At 36.2% G+C, this 20,074-nt stretch overlaps 3 protein-coding genes across 8 annotated transcripts in view; 1 reads left to right on the top strand and 2 right to left on the bottom strand.

Annotated features, from left to right (window-relative positions):
• The window catches only part of LOC117233276 (A disintegrin and metalloproteinase with thrombospondin motifs 7-like), a 56,980-nt gene extending 48,908 nt beyond the window's left edge, over window positions 1–8,072 (top strand). Inside the window, exons 5-17 of one of the 3 annotated variants that reach the window (XM_033493410.1) lie at window positions 338–681; window positions 1,195–1,469; window positions 2,456–2,602; window positions 2,770–2,920; window positions 2,994–3,083; window positions 3,481–3,796; window positions 4,026–4,153; window positions 4,248–4,495; window positions 4,680–4,797; window positions 4,986–5,248; window positions 5,552–6,063; window positions 6,364–6,537; window positions 7,025–8,072. In XM_033493410.1, coding sequence (XP_033349301.1) covers window positions 338–681; window positions 1,195–1,469; window positions 2,456–2,602; window positions 2,770–2,920; window positions 2,994–3,083; window positions 3,481–3,796; window positions 4,026–4,153; window positions 4,248–4,495; window positions 4,680–4,797; window positions 4,986–5,248; window positions 5,552–6,063; window positions 6,364–6,537; window positions 7,025–7,176 — 2,918 coding nt within the window. In that variant the 3' untranslated portion in view covers window positions 7,177–8,072. Of the gene's footprint in view, window positions 1–337; window positions 682–1,194; window positions 1,470–2,455; window positions 2,603–2,769; window positions 2,921–2,993; window positions 3,084–3,480; window positions 3,797–4,025; window positions 4,154–4,247; window positions 4,496–4,679; window positions 4,798–4,985; window positions 5,249–5,551; window positions 6,064–6,363; window positions 6,595–7,024 lie in introns of all 3 variants that reach the window. The other 2 variants (XM_033493411.1, XM_033493412.1) reach the window with 2 other exon arrangements.
• Window positions 8,073–8,310: 238 nt separating this feature from the next.
• On the bottom strand, window positions 8,311–9,438 carry LOC117233278. Its single transcript, XM_033493413.1, has 2 exons — window positions 9,191–9,438; window positions 8,311–8,531 (listed from the first exon to the last, which is right to left on the bottom strand). The coding sequence occupies exons 1-2, from the start codon at window positions 9,299–9,301 to the stop codon at window positions 8,430–8,432; spliced, it is 213 nt and encodes a 70-aa protein (XP_033349304.1). The 5' UTR covers window positions 9,302–9,438; the 3' UTR covers window positions 8,311–8,429.
• A 355-nt stretch (window positions 9,439–9,793) lies between these two features.
• Window positions 9,794–14,182, bottom strand: LOC117233318 (branched-chain-amino-acid aminotransferase, cytosolic). Of its 4 annotated transcripts, none has more exons than XM_033493503.1 (7): window positions 12,755–13,046; window positions 12,555–12,665; window positions 12,265–12,446; window positions 11,944–12,174; window positions 10,936–11,245; window positions 10,677–10,834; window positions 9,794–10,602 (listed from the first exon to the last, which is right to left on the bottom strand). In XM_033493503.1, the coding sequence occupies exons 3-7, from the start codon at window positions 12,376–12,378 to the stop codon at window positions 10,411–10,413; spliced, it is 1,005 nt and encodes a 334-aa protein (XP_033349394.1). In that variant the 5' UTR covers window positions 12,379–12,446; window positions 12,555–12,665; window positions 12,755–13,046; the 3' UTR covers window positions 9,794–10,410. The 4 variants fall into 4 exon arrangements, with proteins under 4 accessions (XP_033349394.1, XP_033349391.1, XP_033349393.1 ...); XM_033493500.1 differs by lacking the exon at window positions 12,755–13,046 and adding an exon at window positions 14,015–14,182 and having other exon boundaries at window positions 9,799–10,602; window positions 12,265–12,474; XM_033493502.1 differs by lacking the exon at window positions 12,755–13,046 and adding an exon at window positions 13,177–13,342 and having other exon boundaries at window positions 9,799–10,602; window positions 12,265–12,474.
• Between the last annotated feature and the right edge of the window lie 5,892 nt (window positions 14,183–20,074).

Raw genomic sequence — 20,074 nt, 5'->3', positions numbered from 1 at the left:
CGTTCGATCGCGTTTTCGAATCGCTCGATCTTGTCACGAGCCACGTGGAAAACGACAAATCGATTTTCCCGTAAATCGACACTTTGGATAGATCGTAGATCAGCGGGTATATCGGATCAACCGTATCGCGTTGCATCGCGTCAGGTAGCCGAAATCCGACAAACCATTAATTATTCCGGTCGGCATCGGTTCATCGATGACCGCATCGAGAAAATGGAATTCCTTTTCACGAAAATCAAACGCGACCGCGTAAAGGGGAATTCCATTGAACCGGATAGGAATTTCATATCGAGCGGGATGCTAATCAAAGACCGGGGGTTGCGTTGTTGTTGCACAGAGCCGAGGCGGCTGACGGAAACACGGCTCGAATGGCAAACGCAATCGGGACTGGTACAGGTTCAAGGACGAGGCCGAAGAAAACATCATCAGACGAAACGATGGCAACGTGCCAAGAGATCGATCAGCCGACCGCGTCACGTCGAGGCTCTCGTTGTCGCTGACACGACGATGATGGCTTTTCATCAGGACGGCGACGTTGAGACGTATCTGCTGACCATCATGAACATGGTGTCCTCCCTCTACCTCGATCCTACCATAGGGAATTTCATTAACGTCGTCGTGGTCAGGATTATCCTCGTCGAGGAGGACGACGCGGAAGTACGTGCGAATTACGCCGGTGATGTGCGTTACGTTCAACAACTAGATGCACGGCACGGTTTACACGATACCGTGTTTTATCTAGTTTACTATTATAACAATCGGATATAAGATTCGGTAAAATCAATTTGCTTTCTTCCAAAGAGGCGGCTACGGTCAACCGGTCGAAATGCCGTTGCAATATCGCATTAATGCTTTTGAAGCGATCTTCTTATCGTCCATCTATCTATCTATCTATCTATTTATCCTGTTAACTAACGACGATTACACCGGTACTCCCAAAAATCGCTAAACAAAGCGTCGAAACGATTCCACATCACGCGCGTTCATCATCCGTAAAATATTGGATCGTTTCGTTGGTTGAACGAATCACGAGGAAAACGTTTGAATGCTAGGGCAACGTCGAACGTTCGGATCGGTTGACACGCTCGTAAACCGTAGCCACTGAACGATCGAAAACGAATTCCACGGCGGGAGAAAATGCGCGCATTTCTATTCAACTGGCCGCGAAACGGTCCGACTAACGTCTGTTTTCAGCAAGGACTGGACATCACGGTGAACGCGGACAGGACGCTGTACAATTTCTGCAAATGGCAACAGAAACTGAATCCGGTGGACGACTCGCATCCGAATCACCACGACGTGGCGATTCTGGTGACGAGGGAGGACATCTGCTCGAGAGCGAACACGCCGTGTAGTACTCTGGGAGTGGCTCACGTAGCCGGCATGTGCCAACCGGACCGCAGCTGCAGCGTCAACGAAGACAATGGAATCACGCTCGCGCACACCATCACCCACGAATTGGGACACAAGTGAGTGGAAACGTTCGATCGATCTTTAACTTAAAAAAAGAAAAAGAAAAAGAGACAAGAAATAGATAACGATTCCATCGGTCGAACGTCGCTGGCAAACTTGCCTCTAAATTTCCGCTGAATTTTCCGAGAAAAAGTAGCGACTCGTCGGAAGTGAATTATCTTCGCGAGACTCGAGTATTACCTCCGTGTAATCCAGAGAAATTTATTACCTCTTTTTTATTAGATCCTTAGAAGCGCACTTAGTCTGGCCAAGCTTCTTTGCCTCGCAGCGATTACTCCAAACATATTTCATATTTCTCGGTGATCAAGAGTCCTCGATTTGGCTAACTTTTTATCGATCGGTAGTACGTTTTAATGGTATATGTGAATTTATATTCCGACTGGATGACTTGTATTCTCTTTGTCTCCTGGCATTAACTCTAAATGTGATAAACTAGACTCGTAACGGAGTTCAACTTTAATCTCAATTTGTCTTAACCTCTGAAATTTAAAGGCGTATTAAACATAAACTATCATACTGGCTGCTGTTTCCTGTTAACTCGAAAGGTATTCAAAGTACTTTGGCCATTTTATTTTCAACGTTTCTCACCAAATTTTCGTTGCCGTAGAGTTTCACTTTGCTTCTAATAAAAATTTACTATTAAACATCTGCTCTTTCTATTATACGATTATCTACGTATCAAAGTACCAAAATATTATAAAATATCATCAAAACGCACGCACATGAAACTAACTAATATTATCATCCGCAAAAAATTGGCCGAATCGATGCGTAACTCGTTTGGTCAGCTAACGGAGAATCCAATTCCCCGTGCTCGTTATTAAGCGCAATTTGCTTTTATTAATATAATAACCGATAACGCGACCTCGTTATCGCGTTTGCCGCTTATTTGGCTGGAATCGTATCGCGGGCAGGCACACGCGAAATCACGATTCGTTCGAAATCGAAATGACTCGCGACAATGACACGATTTTCGCTGCAGCTTTGGCATGTACCACGATACGGAAAAGATCGGCTGCAGCAAACGAGACGGTGACACCCTGCACGTGATGACGCCGACCTTCGAGGTGGATACCATTGGCGTCGCCTGGTCCAGATGCTCCAGGAGGGACATTACCAATTTTTTGGAGTAAGAAATTTCAAAATCTCTTTCGACAACATCAACTATCGTTTTAGATGCGTCGTTCGAAGAGTCTGAACAACGAGTTCAATTGTTTTGCCAGATAGCGTGTGTTCGAAGCTTTAAAAGCTTTAAGAGAAGGAAAGTTTTTAAAGAAAGTTTCAAAACTTCCACAGTCAAGGGAAAGGCGAATGCTTGGAAGACGAACCGGCGGACAACGATTACTCGTATCCAGAGTTACCGCCTGGCGCGATGTATAACGCGGAGCACCAATGCAGGCTTCAGTTCGGCGTCAGGGAAGCTTCCGTTTGCTCGCCCTTGCAGGAGGTGATGAACAAAAGTAAATCGAGTACGGGGCAATTTTAGACCGGTGAATAGAGATCGGTGATTTTGTTCACAGATCTGTTCTAAATTATGGTGCATCGTCGATGGCACTTGCACCACCATGCTTCATCCGGCCGCCCCGGGGACACACTGTGGCAAACACATGGTAAGAATATTAGATGCGTAATTATACACATAGCGTTATGCGATCGTAGTTTCCAATGAATAACAATTAGCCACAAATTTATATGATTGAATTGATTAATTTAATTCTCTATTTCGCCGCGTCGTCGTGTCATTTCGTATTCGAGACGAAACAATAGAAAATAATATCGTAAGATATAATGTTGCAACAATGAGAAATATAACATTAACGGGTAACGATAAAAATGAAAAGGAGAATAAAGCGGTTTCGAGCACGACATTCTCTCTTTTGATAATCGACGTTCATTGGTCCTCTGGATATTCATAACGCTCTAAAAAAAAAAATAGATAAAAATAGAATAAATAAGTCAACCAGCCATTAAACTGATTTTCGATAACGCACGCGAATTTTGCCGTAGTGGTGTCAGAACCAGGAATGCGTGCCAATTGTGGACAAACCGCGTCAAATCGACGGCGGATGGGGCGAGTGGGGCTCTTGGAGCGAGTGTTCGAGAACTTGTGGTGCGGGTGTTTCGATCGTCGAGCGGAAATGCGACCATCCGGAACCAGCGCACGGTGGTAAATTCTGCATCGGGGAAAGACGTCGATATAAAATTTGTAACACCGATCCGTGCCCGGAAGAGACGGCCAGTTTCAGAGCAGTTCAGTGCAGCCATTACGACGGCAAAGAATACAAAGGGAAGAATTACACTTGGCTGCCGTATTTCGATCAGAGTAAGCCACTAGTTTTTGGACTCTTTCGTCGAAGATACCACGGACGAGTACTTTTCGCAATAAACAATGCTGTAAATAACGCTAAACGGTTCCTTGCTATTTGACAGTAAAATATCATCGAATTTAATAAACAGTTGAAAGTTACTTTTTGCCAAGTAATCTACGATCGTTCGATATTCCATTCGACACGAATCCGTACAACACTAATGAATATCGTCCTTAATTGAAGCGGAACCCTGCGAGCTATATTGCACCGACACAGAGGAAAGCGTGATCGTTCCATGGGGTGAAGCCGCTCTCGATGGCACACCCTGTAACGTTGGTACCAGAGACATGTGCATTGCTGGAATCTGTCGAGTCAGTCTATTTTTCTAGACGATATTTTCAACAATATCCGTATCTTTCCTTCTCTATTCTGTTCTCTATTTTTCGATTGTAATTAACGGTGTAGAAAGTTGGCTGTGATTGGACGGTCGATTCAGATGCCACGGAAGATCGTTGTGGAATCTGCCATGGCGATGGAACTCAGTGCGAAACGACAGGCGGAATTTACGACAAGAACGACGGTCCAGGATACAAGGAAGTGGTCGTTGTCCCCAATGGATCGAGAAACATAAAAATCGAAGAAATTGGAAACAGCAAAAATTACATTGGAATAGGTGTGCCAAATTCCGACAAATATTTCCTTAATGGAAAACGGTAAGTAATAATCCAAGATGTGTTCATCGTCGGTTACGTTATATCGATCACGTTAATATCGATAATCTAATTGATTGTGTATCTCTTTGTATCGGCTAACGAAATAATAAATTCCGAATGAAAAGTAAAAGACGTTGGAGAGATATTACGATCTAGAGCTATGATCTTCATTCCAATTGAACAGGCAGATCACTTTAGCAGGGGAATACCAAGTGGCCGGAACTCCAGCTCTGTACGAGCGCGATCGCGACAGAGAAAAGGTCAGAATTCCTGGCCCGATCAAAGAGGACATCGCAGTCTATGTACGTAATAGTAACTAATTAACTAACTCTTTTCTTTTCGTTTTATTCCACGTATGCTTCCTCTCGACAAATTGCTTATCCGTCTCATTCGCTTTTTCCTCGATTCTTCGAGCGTGGACACGTATATTCGCTACGAATTCTTTAGCTACTTTCTTCCCATTCTCAATAATTTTGTCCCATCACTTCAGTTGATTTCCAGAGGACATTATCGGAATTTCGGGCTGCGATACGAGTACACAGTGCCGAAAAAGGAGCCTGATCGGGCACCGGAATACTCGTGGGTATTTTCCGACTGGTCGCTGTGCACGGCCACTTGCGGCGGTGGCACGCAAACCTCCAAAGCACTCTGCAACGAGAAGAAGAGCGGGGTCGTCGAGGACCACTTTTGCGAGGGCATCGAAAAGCCGGAATCGATTTTGCGAGAATGCAATCTGAATCCATGCCCAGCCAGGTAAAACGAAAGCCCAGCCTCCATGGTATAGGAAAAATCGGATTAAAGCTTCTCGGTCGCGATAATATGGGGGTACATTGAATCTGACCACAGACAAATTTTATTTACCGTTCGACTCGACGTTCCGACCGCTCCAACGCGACATCCAATGCAACTTGATTCGTTGACTTTCACTTTTGTTAAAAAGATACGTAACAGCTTTTCTTTTCTTTTTCGTTTTAATTAACTCGAACGAATTTAACAATAATGAATTCGAATAATATACTCAAACGATAATCGATTGTTTCGTTTTGCCAAAATTAGATGGTGGATCGGTCCATGGCAAATGTGCCCGGTATCGTGCGGAGAGGGTGCTCTTCGAAAACGATCGGTGATGTGTGTCTCTTCGGGAGTGGGCCCCGATAGATCGGATTTGGCTCTGCCCGATCGAGACTGTAACCGGGACGTGAGACCCGAAGAGGTCAGCCCGTGTCTAAACTTACCCCCTTGCAGCTCCACCGAACCACCATTGATCGTCTACGCGGACAACAAGGATGCCTCTTTCTACAACGTGAGCTCCAACGATCAAAATGGAATCACGATCGTCGATAGTCTTACTACCGAGGAGCCAGAGATCCTCGAATTCGACAATGTGGTCGATGAAAATCCAGATAATTCCATGTATAATACCAAGTCGAAGTGGATCGTCTCGAAATGGAGTCATTGTACGAATGGTAAGAGAACTAGGAAGGTGACCTGCTCGATGCAAGGAGACTGCAATCCAGAAAACAAGCCGGCCACCATCGAACTTTGCCAAGGTGGGAGATGGATCACTGGTGAGTTATTCATTATCATGGCATAAAATATACCGTTATCCTTCTTATTTTCGATCTATAACTAGAACAAGTTGCTCGCGTATATCCAAAGAGTCGCGTAAGAATTAAAAAAGGCCAATAAGTCGAGTCGGATTAAGACAGCATAATTATTTTCATGGTTGGTCGTTTATGTCACGCTAAGACGGTAATCGAGTTTATCCGTGCTGCTAATAATATCTTTTTGAAGCCTGGCCCGTTGCCAAAGACAACAAGGAGACGATCAAGCGTATAAAACCTCCGTCTTTATGGGCATGCTTACAGGAAAATGGGAGTCCTGCAACGCGAGCTGCCTCGTGAGAGTCGGCGTTAAGCGAAGGGAAGTCGAGTGTCGTGATCGTATAACAGAATTACTGTCCGACGATTGCAACCCCGAGAGAAAGCCGATCGATACGAGGCGTTGTTATCATAGGCGGCAATGCGCGAACGATAAATCTGGTAATTGCACACGCCAGAGGGAATCGGTCATTAAAGGATATCCGTAACTACCTGAACGTATGCATGGAAACTCGTTATTTCTTTTCTTTTCTTTCGCCCCTTTAATGCGTATCTGGAAAGCAACAGTTTTCACGGATCATTAACCACAGTGTACGTATACCGGGAATTAATGTCTTCAAGCGAACGGTTTACGATACACTTCTCCGCAAGTATCTTCTTCCTTCGTTTCTTCTATGATATTAATTATCATAGTTATGCGCGCGCGCTTGTATGTGTGTGTGTGTAAGAGCTTCGTTTAACGACTCGCAATAATACAAGCTAGCATTGATGCTGATTCTTGCTAATTCTTGCATTTTAATATATTCCTTCTTATCAGTTTACACTAGACAGAACTAATAAAAAGAGAAAGATTTCGATGTAATCTATCAACTAATTATGATTAGGTTTCTTTAGATATGTAACGTAAAAACAAATAAAACTGTTTCAGAGTGTAAGGATACTATTGTACCAGCCTCAATGTGCGCGTCATATAGGCGCATGTGCGATGTGTCATTGATCGTGCAGGATAAATGCTGTGCCACGTGTTTCAAAAAACGAAGACACAGTCGTCGCGACAGAAGACACATTCCCGATCATTGACAAGTCGAAAATCCAGCAGCCGAATCGATCAACTTTCGCTTTTGAACAACCCTTCTAGATCCAGCCTAAAACAGGATCCGTCCTATGTCTGTACTTGCTTCGAAGATTGTCGGAAAATCGCGTAATATATTCCTAATACGGCCGAGTTAAACATCGAATTTCGATGCAATACAGTCGAGTTAAGTAACAATAAAAAAAAGTGACGAAAATTCAAAGTGTACCTAACATTCCGATATAAATGACATTATAATGAAGTATAAATTTTGGACACTGTCATAAAGTTTCCGAATAAACAAATTAACAACATCGTACGTAAATTTAAGGTGAATATTCGTAACTTTGTAGCTCTAGCGATACAACGGTGCAAATACATATAAAAGTTAATGAGATTTCCAAGATGTACAAATATACGCAAAATGTGAAAATATATCGAATTCCTGTATATATATACAAAATATGTATAAACACTCGATATATTTTTGAATTAAATGTAACGTTACGAATTTTAAGGTACGTGTCCACTTGAGTGTACAACTATCGCGAGTTGCTCTTTACAGTATTTCCCACAACTGGACATTGCTGAGTGACTATCTGATTCGATGATTCTATGTAATAAATCAATAACATAAATTTGTACTAAAATAAACAAACTGCTATATTCTTTATTTGATTATAATATCGTTAGATTAAAATCCCTTTTCAAATAAAATATAACAAAGCTTTTTTTCGCTAAAATGTAAATTTTACATATCTTATTATTGTTTATACATATATTTTATTAGCAAAATGATATACTTGATATTTTTATGGTACTAAACTTTTGTACAATCATATACGTATATGTAAGACTGCGACTCTTCAACTGTTCGTGCAACTCACTTACACAAAAAAAAAAACATAGAATAAAAGACAAATTTAATTCTTGAACAACCAATGAATAAAACGAAATATTTTGAGATAAGTGATTCCTTATAATGAATTAACCTCTTAATATATAAATAGAATGAAACTCGATACGTTCATTGTGTACATTGCATACAATAAACAAATTACATATCCCAAACGTCGTTGGTATGTCAAAGGTTTAATCTTTAATCTGCAAATTTCTAAAATGCAGATAGAAAATGTCTAATATCGATTACAAACTACTTTATCTAATTTCATATTTATTTCAAGTATATGATACACATTCTCCTACTTTTTGTAATAGTTATTTACTTTACAAATTTGAGAATACAGCTACAAAAGATCGTCTATCCCCTCTTTTGAGCGTTATATTTATTTACATTACACGAAATGTACAGCGGAACCCCCATTACTCCGATCCATATAGCCATACCAAATGCCACTTTTTCCTGCAATGAAAAAGATATTATTGCCAATTATATAGTTTAAACGGTCTATAATCTTACAGATATTATCATTATAACGATACTACATATATGTAAAATACATCAAGAATGTCATTTTAAATCAAATGCCTAAGTAATTATCGTTATAATTAATTTTAAGTTATTTATCAACCTTTTATACTTTTATATTCACATAAATTTTATTCCAACAATGTATCATATATAACTAAAGTTAAATATATAATATGCTATATCATTCAAACATAAAACTTAATTAATTCTTTGCATTTGAAATTTATGCTTTTTCACAATAATAATGTATAAAGTTTATCTATATCCTTAAATAAATATACTGAACGGACTAATAAATACTTTTATGTAGCTCAAATTAATTCATATATTGGTTTTATTAAAAACAATCATACAATTTTAAGAGATTACTAATATTTGCAAAATTTAATAAGAACGCCCCAAAAATCAATTAGCCTGTTACATAACATAACCTTATATATGAATTACCGATATAAATGCTCACGAAAATGCTTTTCGAACTGTAAACAGAACACTGTCCTTATAGTAGACAAATTTTTTGATTCAAAATAAATATTTAATTGCTGCCGTCAGCTTCTTATGTAAGTGCATTTAATAAAAATAGTACTTACGGCAAAAGGTATTCTAACCCTTGGTGGTGTAGCAAGAAGTGTTCTACGTTGATTCTGACATACATTTAGTAATCTCGGTACTTTCCTAACTGTGTTTTGAATCGCGTACATGTTTTTTCTTTTCACAAAATTTAACCCTTAGAAAGAACTTACTCGCTGTGCGAATCAAAGACGAATAATGAATAGAAAGGTCACCGATCAACAAATTCAGCAAACTGCACGATTTATGTATTACCGCCTCTAGCGGTCAAACGACCCAACTACACGCACATTTACTTCCTCCGGTACCTTCAGCCGTAGGAACGAGAGGGGGAATGTAAATACGTTCGTACCGGAGTTAACCGGAATATGCCGATGCTTAGGGGCGATTTGAAAACGAGCGGTAAAACGTTACACCATACCGTTATAACAAGAAGTTTCTGTAGACTTGATATTACAACGATTAGTGATATGATCTCATTCTATTTTGACATGAAAATAATAATTAAACTTTCAAACGATGTAATGAAAAATTGTATGTTAGGTAGTTTATACAATTTTAGATAATCGTCTTTGCTTCAATTTATTAATTGCGTTCCCCAGGAAATAAATATCTATTCTGCATTAACAAGTGTTTATAAACTTATACTTTTATTGAGATGATACACATATGAACAAAAACCTTTTTCAGACATACAGACTATCTACCAAGTAAAGAAAAGCTTTTTATAGCATATTCTTTTCTTGTTGTCCTTCTTGACCGGTGAGGTAGAACATGAAATAAATAATTTGTACCATAGAAAAATTATTAAAATTACATAAGATAGTAAATAAGTAATATAAAAAATATATACAATACATCTATATTTCTATGTAGAAACGCACACACATATTCGTAAGTACGAATTGTCATTCAACGTACAACACACACACACACAAATCAACACATTAGTCTTTATAGCTCACTATTAAAAAGTTGCTTTGCTTCTGTAAGAAACAATTGATCCCTGAGTTTCATCTCCAATACATGCTCACTTCTTACATGCCTTTGACAAAATCAGTTCCATGTGTAAATAAATAAGAATTCATTCACAACAACATTCGCATGAAGCTAGCAACAACAAAATTGTGACACTCCCAACAATTATTCTTTTAAATATAATACAATCGATGTTAAAAATTGCATGGAGTCGCTTTTGGTTATAATTATGTAATAAATAATTAAATGGATTATTCTATATTCATTCGATAGGTATCACCCAAGGGTGATCCGGTATAATACCATATTGTATATCAGTTAAATGTTTCAAGAACATTTTGTAAACAGGATTAGAGTGCTCCATCGTTGGTATATGCAATGGTTGTCCAACATATTCTATGTAAGATACAGGACTAATTATGCAAGCTGTTCCTGCTCCAAATATTTCCAACAACTAAAATAAAATTGTAATTTCTATGAAGTTGAAACAAATTTTAAATAAAGAATAATTAAGATAGGATATCTTACTCTGTTTTCTGAAAGTAACTGACAAACTTCGTTCATACAAAATTTCCTTTCACTGACTTTAAATTGATTCCATTCTCTGGCTAATGCTAAAATAGAATTTCTTGTAACTCCAGGAAGAATTAAATCACTTGTTAATGGTGGTGTTATTAACTCTTTTTCTGAAATTATAACATATTTATAAAAGTAATATGAAATTATACAGTGAAACTATATAGTTGTGGAACAAGCAATTAGACGAAAAATGTAAAATGATGCTCACCACCATCATCATTTATAAAGAACATGAAAATGTTCATAGTCCCGGCCTCAGTTACTTCATTATCTTCTCCATAAAGCCATAATACTTGTTGCAAACCCTTCTCTATAGCTTCCTTTTGTACATATATAGTAGGCCCATAATTGCTACCTACTTTGTAGTTACCACAACCACCTGGCCATGCTCTTGTATATTGGGGATCAGCCAGTAAAGATATGCCAATATTTTCTTTTGTTTTGTTAAAATAAGAGCCAACAGGTGACAAAATAATATAGAGTAAAGCAGATTCTGAAGATGCAACACCGAGTGTGGGCTAGATAAAGATGTAAAAATGTAAAAATAATTATAATATATATATACATAAAGTTCTTTTTATATTCTTGGTTGAATATTCTCATTGATATTTACATTAAATATCTTTTGTATAAAAATATTAATTATCTATGATTATTTCTTCATTGAGATGACTTCTTCTAATAAAAATGTTGCATCATCTGTAAGTAACGATGCATACACACCTTTCAAAGTACAATTTATAAAAAATATATGACATAAATACATTTTTATTCGAAATTTTACATCAATGGAATCAGAAGTACCATTATATGCTAATATTATTCATGTTTGAAAAAAGATACACTTCTATTCATTCATATTAAATAAAGAGCTAATGGCATAAAGATATGACATATACTTCATTGAACATTTAAGGCTTTGTATATTAATTTTTATCTTCTTAACTTTTAATCACTAGTTCTTGTTCTTTTCTACAATACAATGTCTAAGTGTATCTTATAGTCCTACTCCAACAAAAGAGCATTAAACACTACTTTATCGTGTATTATCATTAAGTATTGTGAAATATATTGCTTACTTTATATGTATCTGTTTTTATGACGTCTGTGACATCAATGACACGATTATTATTCATATCGTTCAATTGATTAACATTCTTTATCTTTAAGATAAGACGTTATATTAGAATTTTTCTTTTAAGATGTGCATACTTACATCTATTCCTATAAGTGTTGGGCGTATATATAGACTAGAAGAAGTAGAATGAGGTACCCATTCTTGATCAATACTAATTAATCTACAACAACATTTAATTAATTCTTCTCCTATGAACGTAGGTAGGCCAGTTCTCGTTGCTGAATTGTTCATCCGTTCCATATTTAGTTCTGGTCGAAATATTCTTATCTTCCCATCTACTCCTCTATAAGCTTTTAGACCTTCAAACAACTGAAATAATGCATACAGTGCATGCATCAGTAAATGCTGTTAAATAATAGAAACGAATAGGAAACTTTATGAAATATAAGTTGTATTTACCTCTACAGCATAGTGAAGAACTTTTGATGCTGGATGGAGAACTAACTTTTCAAGAGGTGTAATTTCTGGTATTTGCCATCCTCCTAATGTTTCATGATAAAATATCTTTAACATGTGATCTGTAAAATATTTACCAAATGCTAAAGCACTGACATTGGGCTTTGGTTGTAATTGGTCTGGTCCTGCAAGACGGACTGTTAGATCTGCATACTACAAAATATAGCATTTATAAGTTTCAGTTAAAATAATTATTTCAAGAAATTATTGAAATATCTTTTAATAAAGCATACCTTAAAAGATCGTTCTGGTTGTATTACTTTTTTATCTCTAATTTGTAAAGATGATGAATTCCGTTTGATATTAAATTGAAATTGATTCAGGATTCCCCCACAAGATAAAATCTGTATAAAACATTGTGGTGTTTTAATAATTCTAACATGTAACATACAGTACATCTTTCACTAATACGCTCAGTACAGAATCAACATACACAGAAAATAGAAATAAATATGTGGTTGCAGTATTACATAAGTTCAGTCCATGTTTATGCGGAACAAAGTATCTTTCTTGAATTTGAAAGGTATATAGTGCTTAAATTTTGTATTAGCCCAATATGGAAATACAATCATTTCGAATATGTGTTAGAAGTTATACAGAAATCTTGATTCATATCGGTATTATAAAATATCTGGTTATGTTCAGCGACTGACATGACAAAATAAGACAAACTAATATGATAAAGTAGTAAAATTCGCGAAGACTCTATCAGAATACCCATTACGGTAATGCTTATGTTAATTCTTCTATTACAAATTGCTTACGGAAGTAATGATAGATTTAGGACAGCAAAATACATGGGTACTACATAGGTTAATTAATTTTTATGTTTCCGGTTACAAGTTTGAAAATTACATATAAGAGTTAGGATTTATCGAATTAATCGTTTTATCTCAGTATGATTTCTTTTTCTTCTTCTTTCTTTTTTTCTCGAAAGTCATTTCTAATAAAAATGCATTCTTGAACACGTGTTATTACAAGCGCTGAATGTCATATTGAACATTGAACTTGCAAGACGCGCGTCAATATCACAAGTTTATAAAATTTTATTTTATTAAAATTTTTTGCTGCTGTCAACATTATCGTGTGAAGCTACTGCATTAAAATTGCATAATCTAAGATGTTTAAAAAATGAGAAACATAATTTACAAAGATAACACTTTGCGTGTAAAACACATTGAAGCTTATTAAAATAAGATTATACTCGCTAATGATATCTAGCGTTATTTTAATATTCTATTCTAAATAAGTTATTACTACATAATCGTTTGCAATAAAATTACTATATTAATTTAAAATCTTTAACTTCTACTTCTTACAAATAACTCATCATTTGTACATTGTATAAATTATATATTTTAATTTTTGCTTGAAATTTTCATTGTTACTTTTAACTTTGACAATAAAAAAATAAAAAATATTGGTAACGTGTGGAATGCTTCTAGATCTTGTTCCTAGACAATTTCTATACGCGTATGAGAATCTTGCATCATCACAGAAACTCAGAGATAATTGTGAAGATTTCACGAAAAATATAGACCGAGTAAACAACCAAATCTTATACGAGATATAGTAATTTTTACATCAGAATTTCGTATTCTACATTTTAATTAATATTAGTATCTATAAGTTTGCAATATTTCAGCGCTTTTAACATTAGATTTTCGAAAGAATCGTGAAAAATATAATTTACCTGACGTCGCAATTGAACCATAGTAATTGAATAGTGATGAATAATCACAAAATGTTTAATCCTTCAGAAGAACCCTTAGCGCACTAGATTCCTTACGCCGTATATTACGAATGTAATTACGTAAATAAACACTTTGTAAAACGGATTAAGGTAATTTTACTTATTATTGCTTTTGAACAAAAAAAAAAAAGGAAATCAAAAAAAGGAAATTAGAAAAGAAAGAATGGGGAAAAAATGTGAAATCGAACAGGGGCGCAGGTGATTTAAAATATTCACTATTAAAAGTGTTAGTATTGCAACCGCTATACAGTGACTCCGTTATTATACACTTGTATTCACTTCTTTGAGCATTCTCGAAGAATGTCTTTGCATTAACCAACGGTTAATATTTTACTTATTAGCGGGCAAGAGGCGTGAGAGACAGAAAGAAGCAAAGAACCCCCTCTCTACGTCAGAAAATAAAAGAGTGGGGAATTTGCCGATTCAGTATAATATGTATGTATACACATTGTGATATATACAGTGTTCAGGAAACGTATATTTAATTTCATTTAACTAGTGTAATATAGTTGTCTTTTTAACCTTCTCGAATTGCCTAATTTTGTTGATAAGCATGTACGTCCATTGTAGTCAATATTCATGTTGATTGTAATCAAATACAATTGAAGATAGACGTTATTAATTAGTTTTTATTTATTAGGGCTTGAATATCTCCAGTAATAGGAACCATAGTTATATAAATTTTGCAGTAAACTTTAATCAGACTGTAAAATAAACGTAAAGTTCAGTTCAAAGGCGCGAAAGGAGTTAATTTGTAACAGCAATAAAAGTATTGGTGACAAGAACACCCTGTACGTAAAAGACGAAACTTACGAGCATTGTATGATTGGGAAAGGGGAGGAAAAATTCTAACGGGATTCATAACGAGTGGGGGCAGGGAATTAAAAACAAGTTGATAATATGGTTTGTTCGAGCGATAAGAAAGGACAGCAAGCACGTTGTTAAGAATATCGAACGCTTCTCGATTCTCAAATATATAGAAGAATTGTAAATATTTACTATTTATTATTATTACAGCAAATTATTAGTATCCTCATCCTGTGTACTAATAGTAAATATTTACTATATTTACTATATTTACTATATTTATTGCATTTACTGTATTTACTATATATTTACTATTAGTACACAGGATGAGGATTAAAGTAATAATTCTGACTTGTCGCTATCGCTTTAATTACAAAAGTATGTTCTCACATTTACGATTCTTGCGCAAGAGAAATGAATAAATGCGCTACCTTCTTTTCCAAAATTAATAAAAGAATCGAAACTACCGTCGCAATAAAATGTCAACGACAATTTGGTAAATACTCAGGACGAAATCTTCCAGTTTTATTCGTGTCTTCTTTTTGATATTAATAGCGTGTAAATGTAATAAGTAACATATATCATATCAAGCACGTGACAACACTGGGAACTCTTTTATATTATAGTGAATAAGTGTAAACACGAGGAAGATAGTTGTAAGTACAATATTCTCTAAGATGATCTGGTAATTTCACGTAAATCGGGTGATATCGTTTAATTTTTAGAATTATCTTTCCTAATACTATTCCCGCTTTATCGTTTCCAGTTTAGTTTACACTTTATGATTAACGTAACCTCTAACTTGCAATCCACATTTTCAAATGGTTTAGAAATTCCTCCATATATCTATCGCCTTTTTATTATAATTATCCACTCAATTATTCTAGAAATGAACGAATCTGGACTTTTATTTCATCAGACGAACATTCTTCAATTATTATCCATTCTTTAGATTCCATTTTCAGATATTAGTCTACTGAAAGCAACCGTTTCTTTCCAATCAATACAAAAATCCGTTAAAAATCATGAACGATTCGAGAGATTAGGTTAACTGCAGATTAAAAAGACATATCGTTTCAACGCAACTCTGGAATTAGCTGTGAAAAATAATAGTATCTCCACGACGTGGCTTATTGTATGCTCTTACATCTTTTACTTTTGCAATCAATACCTTCTGCATCATACCACGATAATGAAACTGGCAACGAAAATAAACATTTCATCGCATTTACGTCTATGTACATATACGTATAATCCTGTGTCCATTACTGTTTACTGTTTCAGATATTGTGCAAGAATACGAAACGTATTAAACGTTTCCAAATACGTATGTATACATATTTACAAACAAGACACAGTAGATCTCGAGTGTTTTTGACAACAAATTGTAGGCTCGTCCGACACTTGAGGAGGAAGTATCGAATTAAAAGTGACGAAATAATAGAAAACACTGGCTTGATATATTAGAAATTCTTGTTATAATCTCTCTTTATAAATAGTCTTTACATAGAATATATAAGGGTAAAAAAAGAGGAAAAATAATCTTCGCTCATTTCGTTTTGAACAGAATTTGAAAACTTGAATCAGTGAAGCCTTAGATACGAGCGACCGTCGAGTTGCTGCAGACAAAGTTACGATCGAAGCTACGGATAATGTTTTTTTTTTTTTATTTGGAAGAATTTTACTATCAATTCTCATTGAGAATTATAAGTAAATTATTATGGCGTGGTACTATGTCGTGTTTAATAAGTGTTCATCGTGTGTTTGATTCTAGCTGAATCTAACGTTTAAATCTAGAGGGTAATGTCTTTTTAGTCTGCGGATCTGATCCGTCGTGTCAAGTAATTGAATAACTAACGGTTTTTGGTGGTTGTTAACTCTTATGTTATATCTATTACCGAATTTGGATATTTCTTCTTTAAACTGTTGGTATCTTAAGGTCGCGATGTACTGTTTCGTTGGTAACATACCAAGGTGCATCTGTTAAGGATCTTGGGAGTTTTCGATTGGAATCGTTGAAGAATTTCTATGTTGGAATTACTCGCTGTTCCCCATAGTTGGATTCCATAGGTCCAAACGGATTTTAATATGGCCTTATATAGCATTATTTTATTCTGCGCGCTTAAGTTGGAACGTCTGCCAATGAGCCAGTAGAATTTTTCTAATTTTGATTTAAGTTGTTCGGATTTATCTACGACACGAGATGAGCTGATTCGTTAAGGACAAGTTTTCGTTAGGAAAGTGAGGAAAATAGACTTCGCTGTTAATTGGTTATTTTCCAGGTTGGTGGGTGAGGAAGGGTGCTAACCACTCCCGAGAGAAAGTTGCTAGTGGGAAGCATCATACGCGAGAAAAACCAACTTTGTCGTGTCAATTCGTAGTGGACAATAAGCTTTAGAAAACAATTCAGTAAAAAGATGTTTGTTCGATCTGAAGGACCTTAACTAGAAAATTCCTGAGATTTATGGAGAGTCCTTAAGACTGTTGAGGGTACGCAGTAAGGATGTGTAACGATAAATACTTATTAAACACGACATAGTGCCACGCCAGAATAATTTACTAATAATTCTCAATGAGAATTGATTGTAAAATTAAAAAAAAAAGGATGTGCAAACACCTGGCTGCCATCTTGTCCGCGGTGTGTGGCCTGGTTTAGGTAGAGAGTCACCAGACGTAACATAAGGAGAGGCTCATATTATTATACCCTTGAATATACATTATGCTTTGGGTTACAAGATCTAGGAACAAAGGAATTAAGGAATAGATTTCTAATTATGTTCCTTGTAAATCAACAACAAAAAACGTAAGCTAGATACAGTTAAAAAAAATGTAAACACTAATCAGAACGAACCGTCAACAAACCATGTAACCAAAACACTTGTAACAGATTCGAAATATTAGAATCTACAGACGATTCTATGAACGTAGTTGAAACATTAACAAACCAACATACGCAGAAAGTTCCTCCTCCTCCACCAATCTTCATCGATGATGTCATCGACATTCAAACAATGATAAAGTCTATCGAGAAAGATATTAACAGAGAGGATTACGAACTAAAAATTAAAAATGACCAGGTTAAAATTCTGCTGACTAATCCAGACTCCTATAAAAAAGTAACAAAGTTGCTAAAAACCCTGAACCCAAACTTCCACACATATCAACTGAAACAAAAAAGACTTTTTCGTGTGGTACTACGCAACATCCATCGCTCAGCTAACTTAGACGAACTGAAGTTTGAACTCTTAAATCATGGCCATGAAGAAACCAACATTAGTAATATAAGGCGTAGAATCACAAAAAACCCGCTATCCTTATTCTTCGTTGATTTAAAGCAAAAGTCGAACGACAAAGAAGTCTATAATATCAACCGTCTAATGAATTCTGTAGTAAAAATTGGACCACCTTTTATAAAAAAGAGATAGTTCAATGTAAAAGGTGCCAAAGGTACGGCCACACGCAGAAATATTGCAACCACAATTACCGCCGCGTTAAATGCGCGGGTCTTCATTCTACAGATCAGTGCACTGAATCTTCAGAAACTCCTGCGAAGTGCATCCTCTGTCAAGGAGAGCATTCTGCGAACTAGAAAGGTTGCACAGCCTACAAGACATTGTATAAAAATAAGTACCCTAAACCCAGAGTTTAGGACCTAACGGACCAAAGTACTCAGTCCACAAAAATGCCACTCTACTCCTCCAACCTCCTATGCACAGGTAGTTCAAGGAAATCAAAGCAGACGGAAAATCTATAGTGATCATTCACAAAATAGTGTTCCCAGTTCACAAAACACGGATAACTTCAATAGGCTTGAAAAATTAATCGCGAAACAAACAGAGCAAATTAATAACTTGCTATCATTGCTTACAATCATCGTGGACAAATTAACACGCTGCGACGTAAAATAAAACCAACACTCATAACTCTTTGGAATGCTAACGGTTTAGCTCGGCATAAATACGAACTAGAACTCTTCTTAAAACAACAAGAAATTGACGTAATGCTTATATCTGAAACTCACTTCACCGATAAAAATTATCTAAAAATAAATGGTTATAACTTTTACCATACCCAACGTCCCAATAGAAAGGCCTACGGCGGCACCGGAATTATCATCAAAACCAGCATAAAACACTATGAGCTTCCATCATTCCAGAAGGATTACCTCCAAGCTACAAACGTAGCGATAGAAGATTGGCATGATCCAACCACTACATCAGCAGTATATTGCCCTTCTAGACGTTCTATTTCCAAAGAAGACTTCGATAATTTCCTCGGAGACCTGGGCAATAGATTCATAGCTGGAGGAGACTATAACGCTAAACATACCCAATGGGCCGGCAGACTTATCACAGTAAGAGGCAAAAATCTTTTGTAAAGCATAAACACCAATAGACTTAAGACATGAATACCCCCATCACATAATAAAAAAAATCGTAGAAAAACGTAGACTTAAAAGAGTATGGCAAAGTTATAGAACACCTGACGACAAGCGTAAGCTAAATAATGCAACAAGAAAACTAACTAAAACCCTTAAAAATTATAAAAATGACTGTTTTCAAAAATATCTTGATAATCTGTCTCCCACGGCTGACTCCAACTACTCACTATGGAAGGCATTCAGGAAACTCACTCGTCCAAAAATAATCCCTCAAATTCGCTGTCCGCAAGCTGAATAGGCGCGTAGCCCTATACAAAAAGCCAACTTGTTTGCAAGTCACTTAACTAACGTTTTCAAGCCATATTCCTCCACTATTGCAGCGGAAATAACTGAATACCTGCATTCTCCCTTCCAGATGTTTCCTCCTATTGAGCCTTTCTCATCTCTGGAAGTCATAGAATTAATCCGTCGTCTAAATCCCAGAAAAGCATCGGGGCATGATCTGATAAGTGGCAAATCTATTAAGGAGCTTTCCATAAAAGGGATTGTACTCATCACTTCTACTTTTAATGCAATTATTCGCCTTGAATACTATCCTAAATCTTGGAAAATATCATTGATTACTCTTATGCCTAAACCTGGAAAACCAATATACGAAACTAGCTTTTATCGCCCAATTAGTCTTCTTCCTACTTTGTCCAAACTATTTGAGAAGTTGCTAACGAAACGACTCCTTCCACTCCTAGAGGATTTGAAAACAATGCCAAATCATCAATTCGGTTTTCGGAAGCAACATTCTACGATAGAACAAA

Source organism: Bombus vosnesenskii, unplaced genomic scaffold (assembly GCF_011952255.1).
Source record: "Bombus vosnesenskii isolate JDL3184/JDL3185 unplaced genomic scaffold, Bvos_JDL3184-5_v1.1 scf7180000013295, whole genome shotgun sequence".
Lineage (NCBI taxonomy): Eukaryota > Metazoa > Arthropoda > Insecta > Hymenoptera > Apidae > Bombus > Bombus vosnesenskii.
This window is presented reverse-complemented; position numbering and strand designations above follow the sequence as displayed.

Excerpts from the sequence above, each read along its gene's own strand:
- LOC117233278 (XM_033493413.1), bottom strand. The coding sequence starts at position 9,301 with ATGTACGCGATTCAAAACACAGTTAGGAAAGTACCGAGATTACTAAAT. Across the intron at positions 8,532-9,190 it reads GGGTTAGAATACCTTTTGCC|GAAAAAGTGGCATTTGGTAT; the intron begins GTAAGTACTATT and ends TTTTCATTGCAG.
- LOC117233318 (XM_033493500.1), bottom strand. The coding sequence starts at position 14,035 with ATGGTTCAATTGCGACGTCAG. Across the intron at positions 12,666-14,014 it reads TGGTTCAATTGCGACGTCAG|ATTTTATCTTGTGGGGGAAT; the intron begins GTAAATTATATT and ends TGTTTTATACAG. Across the intron at positions 12,475-12,554 it reads AACCAGAACGATCTTTTAAG|TATGCAGATCTAACAGTCCG; the intron begins GTATGCTTTATT and ends TATATTTTGTAG.